The sequence below is a fragment of the Homalodisca vitripennis genome, chromosome 2, assembly GCF_021130785.1.
Source record: "Homalodisca vitripennis isolate AUS2020 chromosome 2, UT_GWSS_2.1, whole genome shotgun sequence".
Lineage (NCBI taxonomy): Eukaryota > Metazoa > Arthropoda > Insecta > Hemiptera > Cicadellidae > Homalodisca > Homalodisca vitripennis.
Window position 1 is genome coordinate 56220317 of NC_060208.1, and position 20766 is coordinate 56241082.

At 37.5% G+C, this 20766-nt stretch overlaps 1 protein-coding gene across 2 annotated transcripts in view; it reads left to right on the plus strand.

Annotated features, from left to right (window-relative positions):
* The window catches only part of LOC124353990, a 90575-nt gene extending 81566 nt beyond the window's left edge, over positions 1-9009 (plus strand). For both annotated transcript variants that reach the window (XM_046804095.1, XM_046804096.1), the window contains exons 14-16: positions 1140-1383; positions 1926-2038; positions 2126-9009. In XM_046804095.1, coding sequence (XP_046660051.1) covers positions 1140-1383; positions 1926-2038; positions 2126-8187 — 6419 coding nt within the window. In that variant the 3' untranslated portion in view covers positions 8188-9009. The remainder of the gene's footprint in view (positions 1-1139; positions 1384-1925; positions 2039-2125) is intronic.
* Positions 9010-20766: the final 11757 nt, after the last annotated feature.

Here is a 20766-nt window from a genome sequence, read left to right on the forward strand (position 1 = left end):
TGTTAAATCATATACAGATTCAAAATGGTGGCCGTGCAATTTTGAGTAGAATAAAACAAAACCCCAATCCACAAGTGTAAACTATAACTATCGTAGTAAATCTTAACTGATTCACATAAAACTTTATATTATTGTATTAATATTCTCCTAATGAGTGCAAAACCATCTACACTTAAAGAACCGTTTCACTATAAGGGCTTTTTACATTAATTTGCGAAACGTTTTTAATTTTACACAACCAACTATTAGATTAAATTCTTTAATATGTTGGGCCTACATGGCAATTTTAGCTACGTTGGGACACCCTATAGTGGAAAATGGTGTTTAAAAAACTCATTTTTAGGAACCACTTTTGTATTAACAGCTTGAGTAGGAATATAATGTAACACAAATAAAAAAAAAATACTACTCGTATATTAATATGAGGGACAAAAACGAACACGTTTTATCCACGACACTGTACAAATGGACCACCATTGCACACAAAGTTTAATCCACGATTCTACCATTTCACAATCATAACCGAACATGAAGTTTATGGTCCACCCAACTCGGCCATATTGGATGTCTAAAATTGTAGGAAATACATGATGTGGCGTGTTAAAATTACCGCACCATATAATGTAGAACATATTAAATTATTGCCGAATTCTTTTTAAGGCTAGAAAACTCATCGCCTTAGGTTGCCCTGGTGAATTCTAAATAAATTTCATCTCTTCAAAAAATGAAGAGGTTCTGAGGCCACTTAAAATTTCTAAATGATCAGTTGTGTGATAGATCAATATCAAAGTAATGAAAAGAACAGTAAAATATAAAGTTTCTAGCACTGTTTATAAATTTGGTTACAGTTTTCTTTAACATGTATGTAGATACGTATATTTATGTTTTATGTTTAATTTAAAACTTAAATATCACAGGACATAGAATTTGAAAATTGTCTTTTAGGCACTAGATGGTTTGTTGAAGATGGAGCTTGTATTGGCTACATCAAATAAAATTAAATGTATCACTCATTTGATCATCTCATTTTTCTTGTTATTGTTTCACTATCATTAACAGCGTTGCTCTGAACCATGGAAGTGTTAGTCAGATTGAACCTTGATATAACCTTCATACCTCAATGCTGAGTCTGTGCACAGGCTCCAGTGAGATAGCTCCAGTTCCGCGAAGCCGCTACGTCTGCCCTCAAGTCGCCGGGTACTACGCCGACCCCGAGAACTGCCGCTGGTTCTTCGCCTGTCTGGACCACCAGGGAGACGGTTCTCCCCTCACCGCCTACGAGTTCCGCTGTCCTTTCGGTCTCGTGTTTGACGAGCAAGCGCTGGTGTGCAACTGGCCGTGGCTGGTCCCCGGATGTGGTGGTGCTGGAGTCTACAGGGCGAGGTGAGAGAACATATCTTGCTAACTCACTAAGAACTTAAGTTTTGCTGTTAGATCAGGTAAAAAAATTAGAAAAGGTCCTGGATTTATATTCCAGAATGTCTAATGTTCTTAAACTCTTTCCAAAAATATTTATAAATTCTCCAAATTTTCACTGTTTTTAACTTATCTAGCAGTGCTTAATACAATAATAATACAGTAAAATGAAGATCTGAAGTTTGTTCAGTGTTAGAAGAAGTAGATGATTAATCTAAATATAATATTGATATAAAAATGTGTTACCAAACAACTAACATTAGCTCAATCATGATATTTTATTTTTTGTTTTAAATCTAAAAGAGTATTAAGAATTTGTCCAAAAAAATTAAATTTTGTGTAATATTAGTTGAATCAATCAACTTATAAAAATTTGTAGAAACGTCAATAAATGAAATTCCAAATTACAATAGGATTTTCCGCCTTTTACATCAAACAACTGTAAGAAAATTTAAGTTAACCGTTTAATAGATAAGTAAAACCTATTTTAACACTGATGGATATAACAGGTTCACTGTCGGAGACTTCTATGAGGGTAGGCACAGACCGAGCTACGCATCTCTGTCTGACGTACATGTATCTGGAGGTCGTATCGAGAACGTCGCAGGAGGAGTTGTCTTAGGTAACTTGTGTTTTCGATAATGTTAGTATTTATAATGTTTTTACAGCCTGAAACAATTGTACTAATTTTATCCAATACTCTTTGCAGACTCTGCAATTCGCGGTATAGGATCTGGAGCTTACCTTGGATCCGGAGGATCATACGATGGAAGTAACATACTCGGTGCAGGAGCGTACTCAGGCACAGCTGGAGGAGCCTACGGTGGCGTGGTTGGAGGTGGAGGCGTTGGATCTGGAAGTGGTGCCTATGTAGCTGGAGGTGCAGGACCTGCTTTCGTTTCTGAGTTGGGAGCTGGAGGTCTTGCGAGTGGAACATATCAGTCCAACACTGTCGTTGGATCCGGCACTGGTTCTGGACATTCTTCGGGATCAACTGATGGAGCTTATTTAGTTGGAGGGTCCGGAGGATCTGGTTATTCTGCTGGAAGTGGCGCTTATAGTGCCGGTGCTGGAAATGCCGGAACAGTTTATACTTCTGGAGGTAACGCTGGAGTATACAGTGCCGGAGCTGGAAATGCTGGAACCGTTTATACTTCTGGTAGTAACGCTGGAGCATACAGTGCCGGAGCTGGAAATGCTGGAACCGTTTATACTTCTGGAGGTAACGCTGGAGCATACAGTGCCGGAGCTGGAAATGCTGGAACCGTTTATACTTCTGGAGGTAACGCTGGAGTATACAGTGCCGGAGCTGGAAATGCTGGAACCGTTTATACTTCTGGAGGTAACGCTGGAGCATACAGTGCCGGAGCTGGAAATGCTGGAACCGTTTATACATCTGGAGGTAGCGCTGGAACGTACAGTACCGGTACTGGAAATGCTGGAACAGTTTATTCTGATGGAAGTAACGCTGGAACGTACAACGCACAGAATGGAAAGTACTCAGGAAGTTATTCAGGAGCTGGAGGCTACAGAGGAGGTATATACAATGCCGGAAGTTCAGGATCATCTAGTACTAGATATGGCGGAGCTGGATTCTACGGGTCTTATGGAAACGGTGCGTATATCAGCGGAGGAGATTATGCAGGTGCTTACATAGAGGACAACTCGGGTGCCTACATTCATGACAACTCTGGTGATTACATTCACGACAACTCAGGTGATTATCGTGGTGACCTTTCGGGTCTCTACACTGGAAAGGAGTCATACGGAGGACAGTACACAGGAAACTATGTTGGAGGTGGTGCATACATTCATGGAATTTACGACAATGGAGCGTACTCAGGATCATCATCATCAGGAGGGAAATATAAAGGAAATTATGTGGGAGGTGGAGAATATTCTGGAACATATGACACCGGAGCGTATCGTGGTAGTGGGTCAACAGGAGGGCAATATAAGGGAGAATACGATGCTGGTTCATACTCCGGTAAGTATGATACAGGGTCATATTCAGGTAAATATGACACTGGAGCTTACTCAGGTAAATATGACGGAGGGTCATATTCAGGACAATATGATGGTGGTGCGTATTCTGGGAAGTACGATGGGGGAGCTTATACAGGTGAATCAGATTCTGGAGCATATCATGGCGAAAGTTATTATTCTGGAGGTGCTAGCTATCAAGGAGGATACGGTGCGAAGGTAAAGACAGTTCCAACAACTGTAGTTACTGATGGTGGATATGGAACCCATGAGATAAATAATTTGAACATTGTTGAACACAAACCTGCTGTGGGATTAGTTGGTCTTGATGCCGTCAGGGTTTCTGGAGGAGATTCTCTCTCTGGAGGTTATGTGAGCAGTTACGTCACTCCAGCCCCCCTTCCAGCTGTATCTGTGACTCCTGCTGCCCCAGTAGTCTCAAGCTACTCCACTGTTACCCCTGCTCCCATATCTGTATCAACTTACACAGCGTCAACTCGTCAACCAACAACTCCAAGACCAGTGACTTACTATCCTCTACCGTCAAGTCCAGTGACACCAGTTCCTTCAAAGCCTCTGATCTCATATTCAACTGTGAAACCTCCAGTCTTTGTAGAAACCTACAAGCAACCCTCGTATGTAAAGACTGTCACTCCTGCACCTGCCGTATACACTCCAACTGTCGGCGTCATCAAGACCCCCGTAGTCCCTGTGAGTCCCGTCACTTACACTTATAAACAGCCGGTTGTGAAGAGCGAATTCATCTCTACTGGCTACCAATACAGCACCCCAACACCCTTTAGCGGCGTCTCCTACGAGCGGCCTTCTTTTGTGAAGACGGTTACACCACCACCAGCAACTTATGTCCAACCCGTCGAAGTCAAATATTCTTATCCTAAACCGGCAGTCTTCAAAACTCCAATTGTTCCTCTAAACCCTATCCAGTACTCCACACCTGCTCCCATTGAGTACCCTGTTGCTCCACTTAAACCCGTTTCGTACGCTACACCCGCACCTATTCCTCAAATCAAGACTTCATATACTCCAGCAGTCTTTAAGACTCCAGTAGTGCCTTTAAATCCTGTCCAGTACTCAACTCCAGCACCAGTTCTGTTTGAACACTCCACACCTTCAGTGAACACCATATCTTATTCCTCTTCATATTCAACGCCAGCGCCTCCTGTGTACCAAACCCCAGCTCCTATTAGACCTTTAAGGCCAATAACTTACACTACTCCCGCCCCTCCGGTCAGTTTTGAGTATTCCACTCCAGCTCCTCCAGTTGTCAAGCCAATACTGCCATTGGTCGCTAAGACACCAGTTGTTCCTCTAAACCCAGTTCAGTACTCTACACCGGCTCCTCCTGTAGTAGACTTTAGCTACTCGGTGGCTGCTCCCATTCGACCAATTAAACCTGTAGTCTTCAAGACTCCAGTTGTTCCTTTGCATCCGGTCCAGTACAGTACCCCAGCTCCTTATGTCCCAGTGAGGCCTCTAAAACCCATTACCTACAAAGCCCCTTCTCCAGTGGTCAATTATGAATACCTACCTCCAGCTCCTGTTCAACCCTTGAAACCTTTGAGGCCCATTACTTACACAACTCCAGCACCAGTTCTGAGCTACGAATACTCAGCTCCCCTTAAGCCTGTAGTTCCAGCTGTCTTAAAGACCCCAGTGGTTCCTCTTAACCCTATCCAGTACTCAACTCCTGCACCAGTCCCAGTGAAGCCCTACACCTACACTACACCTGCCCCTGCATTCAACTACGAGTATAATCGACCAGCATCAATTCAACCTTTGAAGCCTGTTACTTATACTGCTCCTGCAAAACCAGTCAGCATTCCTCTAGCTCCACTTGAGCCCCTGAAACCCCTTAGACCTATAACATACTCGACGCCTGCACCAGCTGTTAGCTACGAATATCTCCCTCCTGCACCTGTACAGCCACTGAAACCACTTCGACCTATTACATACACGACGCCTGCACCTGATGTGAACTACGAGTATCTCTCTCCTGCACCTGTAAAACCACTGAAACCACTTCGACCTCTCACATACACGACGCCTGCACCAGAAGTTAACTACGAGTATCTCCCTCCTGCACCTGTAAAACCACTGAAACCACTTCGACCTATCACTTACACAACACCCGCTCCGGTGGTTAGCTACGAGTACTCTACTCCAATCAAACCTGTAGTTCCAGCGGTTTTCAAAACTCCAGTGGTGCCTCTCAACCCCATACAGTACACTACGTCATCGCCAGTTAGTTTTGAATACTCTACTCCTGCGCCCGTACGTGTTAAACCATTGAGGCCTGTTACGTATACCACAGCTGCGCCCTCTATTCAGTACCTTCCACCAGTAGTTCAGCCTGTACAACCATTGAAGCCTGTGACGCTGTCAACTCCAGCGCCGTTCTCATATGACTTCAAATATCAATCAGTGAAGCCAGTTCCAACAGTATTCAAAACTCCAGTTGTACCTCTTAATCCAGTACAGTATACGCCTGCACCTCCTGTTGTTCAATATTCCACACCTGCACCTATCCATAGTATAAGCTACGTGAAGCCATTGAAACCAGTGACTTACAGCACTCCAGCTCCTCCTGTAAGTTATGAATACTCAACCCCTGCACCTTCGCCAGTTCCGGTCACATTCGAATACAAGACCCCTTCTTACGTAAAACCAATCCCGACAGTGTTGAAAACTCCGGTGGTTCCATTGAACCCCGTCCAGTATTCAACACCTGCCCCTATTATCAACCAGTATAGTTTCGGGGTGGCCTATCAGAGACCGGAAATCCAATACGAACCTGAAGGCTTTGTGAAGCAATCTGGATTTGTCAAGAGTCAGGTCGTCCAAGAAGGCTACAACTATCGTAAGCCCTCTGTAAAATTTGTTGAGGGTCCAAAACTCGTAACGACGCCGGCACCAACTGTAACTTACTCGACTACTCCGGAGCCAGTAACTCCTATTTACAAACAAGTTTACAACTTCGTTAAGGCTCCAATGGTGTCAGCATATGAGAAGGTCCTGAATGCCATCAGCTACAGCAGTACCCCTACACCTCTTCCAGCACAACCAGTAACACAATCCCCCGTATCCTTTGCTCCAGTCACGGTTGGGCCATCATACAGCCGGCCAGCTCTAGTGAAGACGCCGTCGATTCCTGTCACACCCGTTGCCGTAGTCCCCGAATACCAGAAAGTCTTGAATGTTGTAAAGGCCACTACAACACCAGCCCCTCTCTATGTCAATCACTATGCCAACTCTTACGAACAAGAATTGCTTCCTGTTTCCACACCCAGGCCAGTCATATTTAAACAAACACCTGTCCTTACTGAGACCTATAACAAAGACTATTCATATGAAGAGAACGTTGATGACTTGTATGACTCCTTGAAGAGTGATTTTGGCACCAGACTTACTGGAGAATATGAGCAAAAGTATGTATACAATCAGGAAAATGAACAGGTCCCTCAAGTTAAATTAGTCACTCCTGCAGTTCCCGTAACAATTGTAAAAGAGCCCGTAAAGGTTAGAAGGCCAATAAAGACACACGTTCAACAACCTGTTGTTGCTGTTGGATACGACGCTGGCAGTTACGAAGGAGGTTCTGTCTATTCGACCACCCCAGCTCCCGTTTTTGTCAGTTCATCAGAAGGTGCTTTTGGTGAACAATTTCACAAGGAGACCGCATTCACTGGGTACACAGGACATGCTGGAGATTCGGTCAGTTTCGAAGAGGTTGTTCAGCCTATCCCAGTTGTAACGTCAACGACTCAAGCACCCACTGTAAAGGTAACAACAGCTCGTGTAAGTCTACCTGTCGTTCCAGTTCGTCCGGAAGGAGGTTACTACCTACGAAGACAGAAGGTCCGAGTACGCCCAGTCTCTACGACCACTTTCGCTCCTACCTACTCATACTCTACAACCCCTGTTCCGGCAGTCACGTTTTCTACCACAGGTCACCCAGATGACGAAGTGGATGTCGAAGAGGAAGAAGAGGACGTGAAGCTACTCCAAGAGTACAATGGACAGTATGGAGGCGTTGTAAGTAAGGGAGGCTACTCGGTATCCAGTACTGTTGCCAGCATCCAAGACGGGGAAGCCATTGTCGGAGTTTTAAAGAAAGGAAGGGTCACCTACGATGGAAGAAGGACAAAGTCTAAAGTCATCGTTGTCTCTAAACTGAGCGACTTCAATCCTCTCCTTGTTGGAAAGCTGGGGGCTGAATGTAGCTGTGACAGCAAATCGAACACCGTCACAGTCAGAAACAGGCAGAGAGGATCTAGCACTCTCTTTACACCATCCAGGGATTCTACAATTCCTGATCAGCAATTGGTAGACACTTACCTTACCAGCACCAGCACCTTTGCTCCGGTTGTCGTTGGCGGATCTTCTTCTTATGAGTCTTCATACGAATCTTCATCTTACGACTCTCCCGTTGTTGAGATTAGGCCTTTGAGGAAAAAGGTGAGGGTCTACTCCACCACTACCTCTGTTCCTGAGTATCCAGAGAACTTTGTTGTTTCTGAAGAACCCACCTTCCTCCCAGCAGGTGCTGACAGGGTCAAGGCGGACTCTGTTCAGTGTAATCGAGCCGGTCTTTTCCGACACCCCAACAAGTGTAACAAGTTCTACTCCTGCAACTGGGATCAGTGGAAGAAGAAGTTCACCCTCCATGAATTCAAATGCCCCATTCATCTCGCCTACGATACCAATCTGGGCGCCTGTAACTGGCCATCAAAGGGCCCCGCTTGCGCCGAAGACAATCTCCTTGTGTAGAACAGACTTAAGGACATTTACATATCGAGTCTTAAAATCAAAGTCGTGATCAAATTAGAACTTAGAAACCTACTGCCACATTCATAACTATAGTTTGTTCATTGATAACGTTTAAATACAAATTTTGCTTCGATTGTCCATCGCATTGTCAATTAATTATTGTAAAGTAAAAGATATCTTTCCAATATTGTTATCGCCTCTGTAATGTATGTATATTGCACATCGTATTAGCATTGAGAAATTATTTTATGTAGTCATTATATGACAAGACCTTATCATTATAAATTTGCATTTTCTTTCTTCTATTTGATAAATATAAATGGATATCGGTCTTTCGCTCTCTTTTTATTAAGGGTTTTTCTGTCCAAACCGCGTGCCATTTTTAATATAATAATTTTTTTAGTTAGTGTTTTTGAATTGTTGGACTTGATTCACTTATATGAAGATTACATTATATTGTATTGAAACATACCAACACAAGTCTTATCCAACTGATGTATTTCATGAAAAGGTTGTGCGTAGTGGGTCTTTTATTAGAAATGACCCAATTTAATTAAATTTTATACGCTAAGAGGATACAAGTCACGTGACAACAAACTGCCATTCCATTGCCATTTTCTATCTTTATATTTTATATTTATGTACATATTTATTATAACTCATATTTTCTTTTCTAATATAAGCAATATATTTTTCAATAATAGACAGTTTTTCGGTATATTTTAAAATTTTTTAATGTATTATAATGATTAATTTTAAGCGTGAATGTGTTACAAGTGTTAGTATATTATTTTAGTGAGTAAATGCGTAAATGTGATTGAATTTTGTGTTTTTATTTGAGTATCCCTGTTTTGTTTTTGTTTGCAGAAGAACTAAATTGGTAGTTTAAATAGTAAAACACCTTAATGATATTTAGCATTATGGATTGTTGGGTTTTAATTTTAATAACATCAGGGTAACTATTTAGCCTATTTTAACAAATTAACCCAATTAAAATTAAAACTCAAGTCATGAGTCATTCTTCAAACTCCGAACCAAGTGGAACACAGACTCGCAATTAGTCTGCAAAGTTTTCTCAAGCGATCAGACTTAAGAGTTTCGATAAGTAACCGTGCAGAATAGATTAGATAGATGATGAAGAGATATAGACGATATGGAGAGCTGTATAGACCTGTGAGCCGGCCATCACAAATCAGTTTAAAAACTACCGGTATATCAGAATTTTGTACTTTTTAATTTTTGCATAGTTTACAATAATTATTAACTGTCTGGTATTTATAATACTTTACTTTTTAGTGTAAAAAATGTGTTTATGTAGTTAAATAATAATAGTTATCTTCATTAATTGGTTCTTGAAGAATAAATACTCTTAGGTTATGTGTAACATAGAACCATCCGCTTAAACCTTGCTCGACTAGTGCTGAAACCTAGTAGAGAAATTAAAAACCACATGCGATGTCAGCTGACGACGAATCCATATCGGCTGTATAGACCTATGAGCCGACCATCACGAATAATTATAAAAACTATATCAGAATCTTGTACTTTTTTGTACCTTTTTAACCACAAAAATAAAGTTTTGTACCAATCAATGAAAAAAGTTATTAACCATTTAAAAGTCGGCTCACAGGTCTACGTTTTGAAAAAACAAACTTTGTCTTAAATTAAAATAAATTACACCATATGTTTGTACCAATTTTGTACTATTCTGTACCACCAATTTTTATTCTTGTACCAGTCAAATAACGGCTCAAGAAAATATTTAAGTTTTGCTTGAGAACTAGCCGTGCTGTTGCCCATGCACTGCTGGTTGCAGCTGATTAGCTGCAGGCGCGTGATGAACTTGCCACTAAACTAGCCGTGGTTAATGTTTATGTTTATTGTTACTGATGATTTCTTTTGCAGTTTAAGGTGAGGGGAGTCGGATGGCCCTATCTCGCCCATGTTAATTTGCATAAGTTGAGGAACATTTTTCTCAGGAGCCAAAATAGATAGCTCCATAATTTTTGTTTTGTTTGAAAGAGACAACATTTTACTACATTATGAGTGTTAACTATTACAGAATTTGACTTTTTGAAATTTTTATATAGCTATTTTTTATAGCTTACTCTTTACTTATCTCGACTACACAAACGTTTTCATACAATAAAGCTGAAATTTGAAATATAATGTAAAATCTAAAAAGGATTTCAAAATAACAAGTAAAACAATATTATGAACTAGTTTGATTACTTGTCATTTCATCGCAAAATCAGGAACGGATTTTCCACTAGGCCATACCTAGGGGCGGCACGGCCTGACGCCGCCGCTAATAATAATAGTATTAATTTTGTTTTGCTTTCCCAATAATAATAATGAATTATAAACGAAGAAAAGTAAGTAGTTCGGGTTATCGCAAACTTACGAATGAAAAGACAAAAAAGATAAAAAGGTAGACAGTTTTTTAACCTCTTGATAAACCTCACGAAAGTAGCCCTCCACGAAAGTGGAGGACTCGTCATGTCAACACACAACGTGTCCAGACAGTGAAAATAGCGATAAAGACACAACTGTCGCTGAACCGGATAATTTTGAACTGAGCAGTGATAACGAACTTAATAACTGTTGTACAAGTAATTGAAAATTCATATATAGTTTCACAACAAACTTGAAAATCTTCGCCGTAAGTGACGACCAGATTGAGTGGAAGATAAATGATGCTAAAATTGAGATGTTATTAAAATGAGGTTTAATCAGGACAAAGATTGTGACTTTCAAAAAAGGGAAGGGCTATAAAATAAGATATTTAAATCAAAATTTCTTAATAGGCCATATAAAGAGATTTTTTGGTGTACCTATTCAAAAAGTGCAGGTTCGCCAGGAACGATTCTTCTTATTTTTACCGAATACGAGGCACAAAGCCGAGGAATTAATCATAGTTGCAGTGTATGTGTTAACTGCAAACTCCATTGATTGAGCCAATTGTAGAGGGTAGTTTTAAGATAATTCAACCAATACATCAGGCATGTATAGCGGGTTGAAATCTAGAATTAAGGATGAAAGTCTTAAAGCATTGTTTGTAACTTACTCGGCTCATTCATTGAATCTTTTGTGGGCACATGTGCTGCAAATTGTTGTCCGGAAGCATGTACCTTCTTTTAATCTAATTCAGAATATTTATACATTATTTTGCATCTAATAAGAGACGGGAATCTCTACTTTGATTCACTCAAGATAAAAGTATAACACTCAAGGGTTGCCATACAAAAATGTGGAGTGCTCGTGAAAGTGCACATAAAGTTCTATACAGTGTGATTCTGAATTTGGAGACATATGAAGAGGACAATAATGAGAAACTTCTAGTTAAGAGTGAAAAAACAGGACTCCTGTAGTGCTTGAATAGATTAGAGACAATAACTATGGTGGAATTTCGGACCGATATATTGGAAAATGTATAAATCCATCCCTGCGCAAAATAATTATTGTCAATAAACTACTCAAAATTTACTAACTTTACCTAATGAATAATGTTTGTTGTAAGTTATTAAACCTATAAACAGATGATTTTATCCAAATCACAACACTATTAAAAGGTGAGGAAACCCGTAATGGATTAAGAAGGGTGTTAGTATTATTGATGTCGATTTTAGTTTTTAATGTTCAATAACAATATCTATATCCATATAATATTTTGAATCCAACCTCATTAAATAATCATATTTAGGTCTATTTATATTGTTTCTCGGGGCAAAATAAGAAACTTTAATTTTGTGGAAATATAATTAGTTTGCACTAGAAGTACAAGACCTAAAATAGGAATTACTCAACTTTTGCTTAACTTCTGGCCCTCTTAATCATGAGCACTGTAAAATGGGTACCTGATATACAATATGTGGCTAATTCCACTTTAAAACTATCATATTACATATTAGTGCTTTCACTAAGAAAACTATGAACTTCGATTTTGGAGTTCCTCTACATTGATCTTAAATAGTTCGTGTTACTGAAATCGTGGGAGCTATTCAGACACATACACGGAATGTTGCATTGTGAGCGAGGTCACAGGTATGTTTTAGTAATATTATAAAAGCGGAAGTGCCTTTGTTTGTTTTTTTTTCACGCTTAAAATATTCAACCGATTGTACTGCAATTTTACACAGACATTCTTACAGTTCCTGAGATGAATATAGGCATATTCCTTCTCCGAAAGTTCCTCCGGGCAACGCCCCACTGGTCTTCAAAGACGAGAAAAGTCCCATTTAGTGTATAAAGTTGTGTAATATTAATGTAATGACAAGTCAAATTTAATCAACTATTCCGTGTAAACATTGTATTATGACAGCACGAAAATATCTTTATTTAGTTTAACTACTATTTTAATTATAATATTTATGTTTCACTAAACTCCTGCTCTCAGTCCTAAGATGTATTTAAATTTTCTTCATCGTGACAACAGGGCAAACTGAACTATGGCACTAGAAATATCTTAGACCTAAGAAGATTGCTAGAGACGTAAGTAGACCCTTTTTGACAGAAGTAGTTTTCTGAGGTCGAGATATGTATATATTTTCTTTGTCGGGACAATAAAATAAACTCAAATTTCACACCATAAATACATTAAACCGTTAATTTAAACGGCCTGAAGAAGGCTTTTCAGTTCAGTTCTTTTCAGTTTTTACATATATTCTACATTATTAGGACAACATGGGGAATTCTAATATGGTACTGGAAATATCTTAGACCAGAAGTCAACGCTTTTTGGGTGAAGTAGGTTTCTTGTATATACACAATCTCACACACCCATATATGTATAAATATTTTGTTAATCGAGTAAATAAGGCAAGGTCAGCTGTAGCACTGTAAATAAATTATAGGAGTAAATTAAAACGTCCGGAACTAGATATTTTTGAACCGAAGTGGACTTCTCAGACCTAAGTAGGGTAAATATATTTCCTTCGTCAGGACAACGAGGCAAACTCATCTTATAGCGCTGGAAATATATTAAACCAGAAGTAGATAACAATAGCTGGAAATAAGCGGTTTTTTAACCAAAGTGGTTTTTTGAGACCTATGTATATAATTTCTTAATGAGGACAACGAGGCAAACTCAGTTGTGGTATCGGAAACACAATTAATTTGTACCAGAAATGCTCCTATATTCGCCAAACGTGATATCAGAATTAGTTCCTCAACCTCTGATCGTCTAACCATGAACACTGAAGTGTACATAATATGAACCTGATCGTATGACTACTTACAAAAATATCGTAGAAGTCCATCGTATTAAATTATAAGTGCTTTGACAAAGTACTACGAACTCGGATTTAAAAAAACCGCGTTCGAAGCCGCTGGTAAAATAGCAAAAGTATAGTAAAAATTACATAATACCATTTGTTATTACTATTTGCATCACTACGACAACTGGTATTAATTCATGCAAAGACAAAATTCTGGAACATTGCTTGGTATGTTGTATTCTGTAGTTCGATCAGCTCCCAAAAAGATTTTCTATCTGTAGGAAAGATAAATTGTTGTCTAAATTACTTTGAAGATTACCTTTTCGTGTGGTATTTCGCAATAAAATATACCTATGTTTTGTGCTTATATTTAAGTAAAGTACAAACCACATTTCGTTCAAATCTGGCCACTAGGTTTTGTGTGATCTTCAAATTTATAGTATTAAGAAGATATTGAAGTGTAATATTTTAGAAGTGGAGAATCGGTAGTTGCTAGTAGTCGGTTGTCACTACACTACCATAAACATCGGATTAGAAAAACTAACATGTTTAGTACAATCAAACAAACCTTTTAACAAAACAAAACCGAGTGGCTTATAATTTTGCAACTTTTCTAACCTTAATGTGGTTAATAGGTAACGGAAGTGCTCATAATTTCAAGTTCAGAGAATAAGTGAAATATTAAATTGTTTTTAATGCTTCCTATGAAGTCCTACGAAGTTTTTTTTTCGATATATGAATTTTTTGTGAAATCTGTGCTTCGATTTTTTTTTACCAAAAATAAATTTTCTCAAGTGATTTTGTGACATTGGTTTGCGGAATGCATTGAATGATGAGTGTATATGTTATTATATATTTGAGGAAATGTCAATAATCATCAATGTATAAGAGCTAAATTTAAAATAGGCAAGGACGCCTGCAAAATGTTGGACAACAACTGACTTACGGTACTGATTTTTGTGGTATTCACTCATGAAGGCGCAAACAAATATATAGTAATTTGTCAAGTGTTATAAAGTATAAAAGAGATTAGCAATCATATGGATAAGCTACAATACGCTCTGTACAGAGATAGAGTATATCACCTTTCCCAGTTTAGTTAATTAACCCGTAACAGCTTAGTGTAACCATATAGTAAAAGTAGTTGTACAGTACTCACACCGAGTGTGATCATTTCATTTTATTATCTGGGCTGGTACTAATTAAACCTGCCTGCACCCTTAGTCTGTTGAATAGCAGTGCTTAGCACAACTACGTTATCCTGTAGTATGTATATAGATAAAACCTCAAATATTGTGTATAGAATATTTCGCATACCTATTATAGGATTTTTCATTACATCGATCTAAGTACTCGTTAAGGTGCGGCAATAAATCTCTTTTCAGTTAGATAATATCTTTAAATTTCATAAGCATATGACATTGTTGACATTTAAAGTAGTAATTTAGATCATCTTTAAATCTGGCCCATTGAAAAATAACTGAAAGTATAGGTTTAAAAGTCGTTAGATAGTTTTTTTTGTTACCAGTTCATCATGTATCACTATGTTGAAACAACCTACATTTTTACATGCTAAGAATGAATCACACATAATTTCTAAATTTCACGAAAAACACTCAATTAGCCCAGTTTTTAATAACAGAGATGATACAGATTTGATAAAAAGAGCCTTTTTTTCTTCTGCTATTCGCGAAAGCAATCGCGTATACAAGATCAACCTTCAGAATATATTTAATAAGATCAATCGGATCATTTTGTTCAAAGTGCACACCAAACTCCCTTCCAAATGACTCCAACCAACTTACAAATAGACAGTGCTTCGTTTAGATTGCGTCTTCTCAAATTGCAACTTACACAACAATATTGGCGCTTTTGTTTCCTTATACTGTTTCTATATTGATTTATATTTGATTATTTTTGGCAACAATTCAAATATTCCCATTTAACTCCATAGTTCACCCCACAGTCGCTGGAGAGCGGCTCCCAATCGATCGATGTTTACCATTTTCAGTTTCAATATAGAGATATTTAGTAATGGTAGTAACTGGTATGAAATAACTGATTATTTTGGTTATTTAAGTTTGAGCTATTTAAATCAGTTATTTTTAATTAGTCTAAGGGCTGATTTTTCAACTTTAGTTGGTTGTACAGACTTAGTCTCTGATTGAATTTTTGTGAGTTCTAATCGCTATTTTATGTTATAGTAGTATTATAGTCGACTACTATAATTAATATCAAAAAGAGCATTGATAGTATAAAATAGTGAAATGTAACTAAAATTATTAAATTTATTTGACTTCATAATTCAATTTTCAAAAACAAATTGGATTGCTGATACTGCGCCACCACATTCAAAGCATTGCCTCAGGCGTTTATGTCTTATGCAGCTTTGCAAAATTTTGTTTTACGGATGTATTAAGAATGGCCTATTACGGTCTGATACATCCACATCTGTCTTACGGCTTACGATTATGGGGCTATTATTCCAAATACAAACTTGAAAGAGTTTTTAAATCTAAATAAAATCTGTTAGAATTCTTTTAAAAATGAATTCCAGAAAGTCGTGCAAACAAGCCTTTAAGGAACTTGGAATATTGACTTTACCCTCCCTCTTTATTCTCGAGGTTGTTCTGTTCTATAGACACAAATGTGAGTTTCCCTTTAAATATGATGTTAGATTAATCAATAGGAACCTTGATTATCAGGTATCAAACAACTCTCATCTAAACACCTCCTGGTACCAACGAAGTTTTAATTTTGTTAAGCATTGCAAGATGTTTACGAATACCTTAACTGAACTGAGTTAAATGTAAATGATGTATACACTTCATTAATTTTGTTGACGCATGCAATGTAATTGTGTGTTTTTTTTACGCAACAATGATTATTATTAATGCTACTGCCTCTAAACACAGTTTATTGCCTGTGCGGCCATCTTGTCTCAACAGGCGTAGACAGTGTCGTTAATCCCTTATCCTATCCTTCCGTCCACGGTACAACCCCTGTGATCACAACTCTGATGTGATCACGATATTCGTAACGCCCTCGGATTATCGCTCATTGCGTAATTGGCAGTGAATTCACCGTCCGTCGTAAACTTACTAGCCAAAAAGGAACTTTATAATTTTTTTACAAAAACCATTCATTTTTTAAATATTTATTCATTGCTTCTATTTTTATTTACTTCTAGTGTTTTGGTACTTATCAAATGGCAAAACTATATTAAACTTAATTACAGCTGTATGTACCAGTTTTCATTTTAGTTTATTTATAATCTATAACATAATTTCTCTGGTTAGTGTCCAAGCAATGATAATCCATAACAGCTGTCACAATATATTTTGTATGAAATAAAGATATTAGTGTATATAACGAGGCGTTCGAGTTTCAGCATCGTTTTCAATTCAAAATATGACAAATTAATGCATTAACGGTAAAAATATTTTTTTAATATATATATATATATATATATATATATATATATATATATATATTTGATTGTGCTGACAACTAAACGACATACTAAGTCAGTAAATCTGGGTATAATTCTAAGATTTCGTCCTTTATTCATTCGACAAAAATAACCGCATGAAATAACTGAATGATTAGTCGGGTATAAAAACCGCTCGGTTACTCAGTCACTAGAGATGGTAGGGTGGAGTTTAATTGTATTTCTACCATTTCAGTTAATTCACTCAATCGTGCATACAGACGGACACATACAAATACAGAAATCGGATTTGGTCATCGACGTGAGAAATACTCAACTAAAGGCTAGATAATTAAACTTCTTAGTAGCTTATTAATTTGAAATATACGAATATGTTCTCGTGGTACAACATTAGATTGTATAATTAATCAATTTATTGCAAAATGAACAGAGTTTGCTACACATAACGAACGTAGATCAGATTCCAGGATTCAAGTATGTGACAGCGTCAGATTCCAGACGCAGCACTAAGAGGAAGGAGAACTGGAGCTAAACTCAACATTCACATTAAATCAACACTTCTACAGCTACATTATTAATACTTCTGACTTAAGCCACTACAACTTTTAATACTCTACACGATCTCATGATATTGTCAGTTACTCGGCCCATATCGCAATCCACGGGTAACTTCCTACTCCAGGGCTTTCAAAACATCATCTCGTCTTTTATGTGAATAGGTTCCTACCACCGAAAGTAAAACCGCAGTATATTTCCTACAGAAACCATAAGTTTATAGACTTTTAAGTTCTGTTTGCTGATTCTCTTCAGCTCCTTTAATATGCAGTGACATTCTCGCTTGACACTCTCGATGCTACTGTGTTTCGTGCTTTAAACGATCCCGTTCTAGGACTTCTCAATAACAATGCACAAATCATCACTAAAAGGGTGACCGTGAAGACAGCTTCTTTGGTAAAAAAATATATTTCGACAACTAAAAAGGCATAGAAACTTTGCTCCCTTAAGGGCTAAACGAACAAAAACCTTGACGATTTGGCAAGAACTTTGAAATACTAAAATAAGGTCTTATATTAGTTCTTTATCAAAGAAACTTAAAACCAAATCACTATGGTCAAAAGTAAAATAGTTTAGAATAGGAAACTCCTCTACATCAGATCTAATAACTTAAAATCACAAGTTAAAAAATCCTTTATAAATATATCAGTAGATTTCTTTGGCGTTCAAAAATTACAGTAATATATAATGTAAGTTCTTATATTCTCCCACAGCAATGGAAGTTTCTTTTTGTTCGTCTTTTCCAAAAACATTATTCTCCTCAATCGCCGGCTGATGATCACCGCATCAGTATACTTCCTGGTCTGTCATAATGCCTTATTCGATTAGTTCACTATGAAATGTCTTCTTCCATTGAAAGGAACTATATTCTCTCCTATGTTCAATCTGGTGTCCGATCTAAGCACACTACTGTCAGTCATCTTCTTAAAGTTACAGAACTCATGTACCTCAATAGACAGGAAGCAAGCTAGCATTTTGACATTATTCAACTTTTTTAAAGACTGATTATGTCTATGATTCTCTTCTTCTCTTCAAGCTGGAGAAATGGTTAATTTCTAGAATGGTTGTATTGACTAGGATTGGGTCTAACTTGTCTAATCGCTAGTGTATGAGAGCCAGTGGCAGAGTCTTGTTAGATATCTGAGGAGTTCCTTGGGGCTCTATTCTGGGGTCTTTCTTATTTTGTCTTTACATTGATACAGTTATTACTGATGTTACAAACTTTCAATGTTACACAGATGTTACATAATGTTATATACAGATGATTTACAAATTTAGAAACATTTAACTTAGTTATTTTTACATGCTACTTTGAGTTCTGGCATAAGCTGTATCACTTCATAGGCATCAAAGCATGGCCTAAATCTCAATGGCGGCAATACTTAAACTATTGGCATAAGAAACAGTAGACTGGCAAACTAAATTGACATAAAAACCACCAAGAAAATTACTACCAAGATCTTCTGATTGCAATAGAGTTTTTGAAGGATCCCATAGACTCAAACGGATTCCTCTCTTCTTCCTTTTGATGTTAAGGTAACGCTAGAAAAGACACTTCTTCTCCTTCATTTTAACTACTGCGATGTGGTAATAAATGACATGGCTGTAGAGCTCTCTGCTAGGCTTCAACGTACACAAAATAACTGTCTGCGTTTTATTTTTAATCTAGGATAGGATGGTCATGACTCCATATTTTAAACAATTTCAATTACGAAAGCTACATAACTATCACACCCTTACTCTTCTGTACGCAACTCTTATAACTGGATCTCCTAGTTACCTGTCCGAGCGATTTATCTTTATGTCTACCGTAAGTGCGCACAATACCTAGCGTGGATCATCTCGACTCGTTATTCCTCTCCATTGAACAACTGTGTTCAGCTCTTTCACAGTTCTGCCTGCAGACTGAGGAACTGTCTCCCTGACATTATGATAAGCACTTAAAACTGCGCTGGCTTTGTGGCAAGTCTTAAGGATTGGTTGTGCGTGGGGGCAGGTTTGAGCGGTGGTGCTTTGGCAGTGTAAATGAGAATGATATGTAAATTATAATTAAGATTAGCAAGGTTTTATTTTATTTTATTACTTTGTCAAGAACTTTTTAGTTATAATTTGTGTTGTAAGAAATTATTACATTTATTGATGTTTTATATAGCTATAGGCCTACTATTTCTTTTTGCAAATGTTGATACTATTTTGAGATTGAGTTGTAGAATGGAATCTTTAATCCTAACTCCTACTCTGTGAATAAAGGCTATGTCGTTGACATTTGATTCGTATTGTTAATTTACAATATAATAGTATAGTTTGTCTCAAATTTTCATTATTTTTTAACTACTCTTCTAATATATTGTGAAATAATAGTAGGAAATGACAAATGTGGAAATTGACTGGAATTGAATACAGAGTAATGATATAGAATCAAACAAAAATTATTTAGAAAATCTACATTTTTCATATTTAAACGCAGATGACTTTAAATCACTACTTTTATCCTGTTGTCGAGTGCAAGCAGTTAGAATAGTTTTCGTCTTTGTTCAGTCGTTATTTTATCAAATATTTATTATTTTTCTTTTACTATTCGTTGTAAAGATATAAACATGCGTATTATCTTTTTGTATGAACGTCTAATTGTTAATACCGTGACAAATTGCATACAATGTTAATTTGTCTACGGTAATAAAGATGCATTTAACCATAAATTGTAATGCGTTTTATGTAAGTATTCTGCGTCATACTGATAGCATTTCTTCATTGTTTTCTTTGCTTAACTATAATTATCCTACGAAACAAAATTAACTTGCACAAAGCCACTAGTTTTACATAACTATTTCACTGACCCAATAGATTAATATCTTATTTTATGGGCATAGCCTATTTGGAGGCAGTATTTCTCATATAAATTAATATTACATTATATCATATTATTTACATTATATCATATTATTACATCATATCACGCGCGTGCGATATGATGGGCTATGCCCATCTTATTTTATGGGCATAGCCTATTTGGAGGCAGTATTTCTCATATAAATTAATATTACATTATATCATATTATTACATCATTGTGTGTGTGTGTGTGTGTGTGTGTGTGTGTGTGTGTGTGTGTGTGTGTGTGTGTGTGTGTGTGTGTGTGTGTGTGTGTGTGTGTGTGTGTGTGTGTGTGTGTGTGTGTGTGTGTGTGTGTGTGTGTGTGTGTGTGTGTGTGTGTGTGTGTGTGTGTGTGTGTGTGTGTGTGTGTGTGTGTGTGTGTGTGTGTGTGTGTGTGTGTGTGTGTGTGTGTGTGTGTGTGTGTGTGTGTGTGTGTGTGTGTGTGTGTGTGTGTGTGTGTGTGTGTGTGTGTGTGTGTGTGTGTG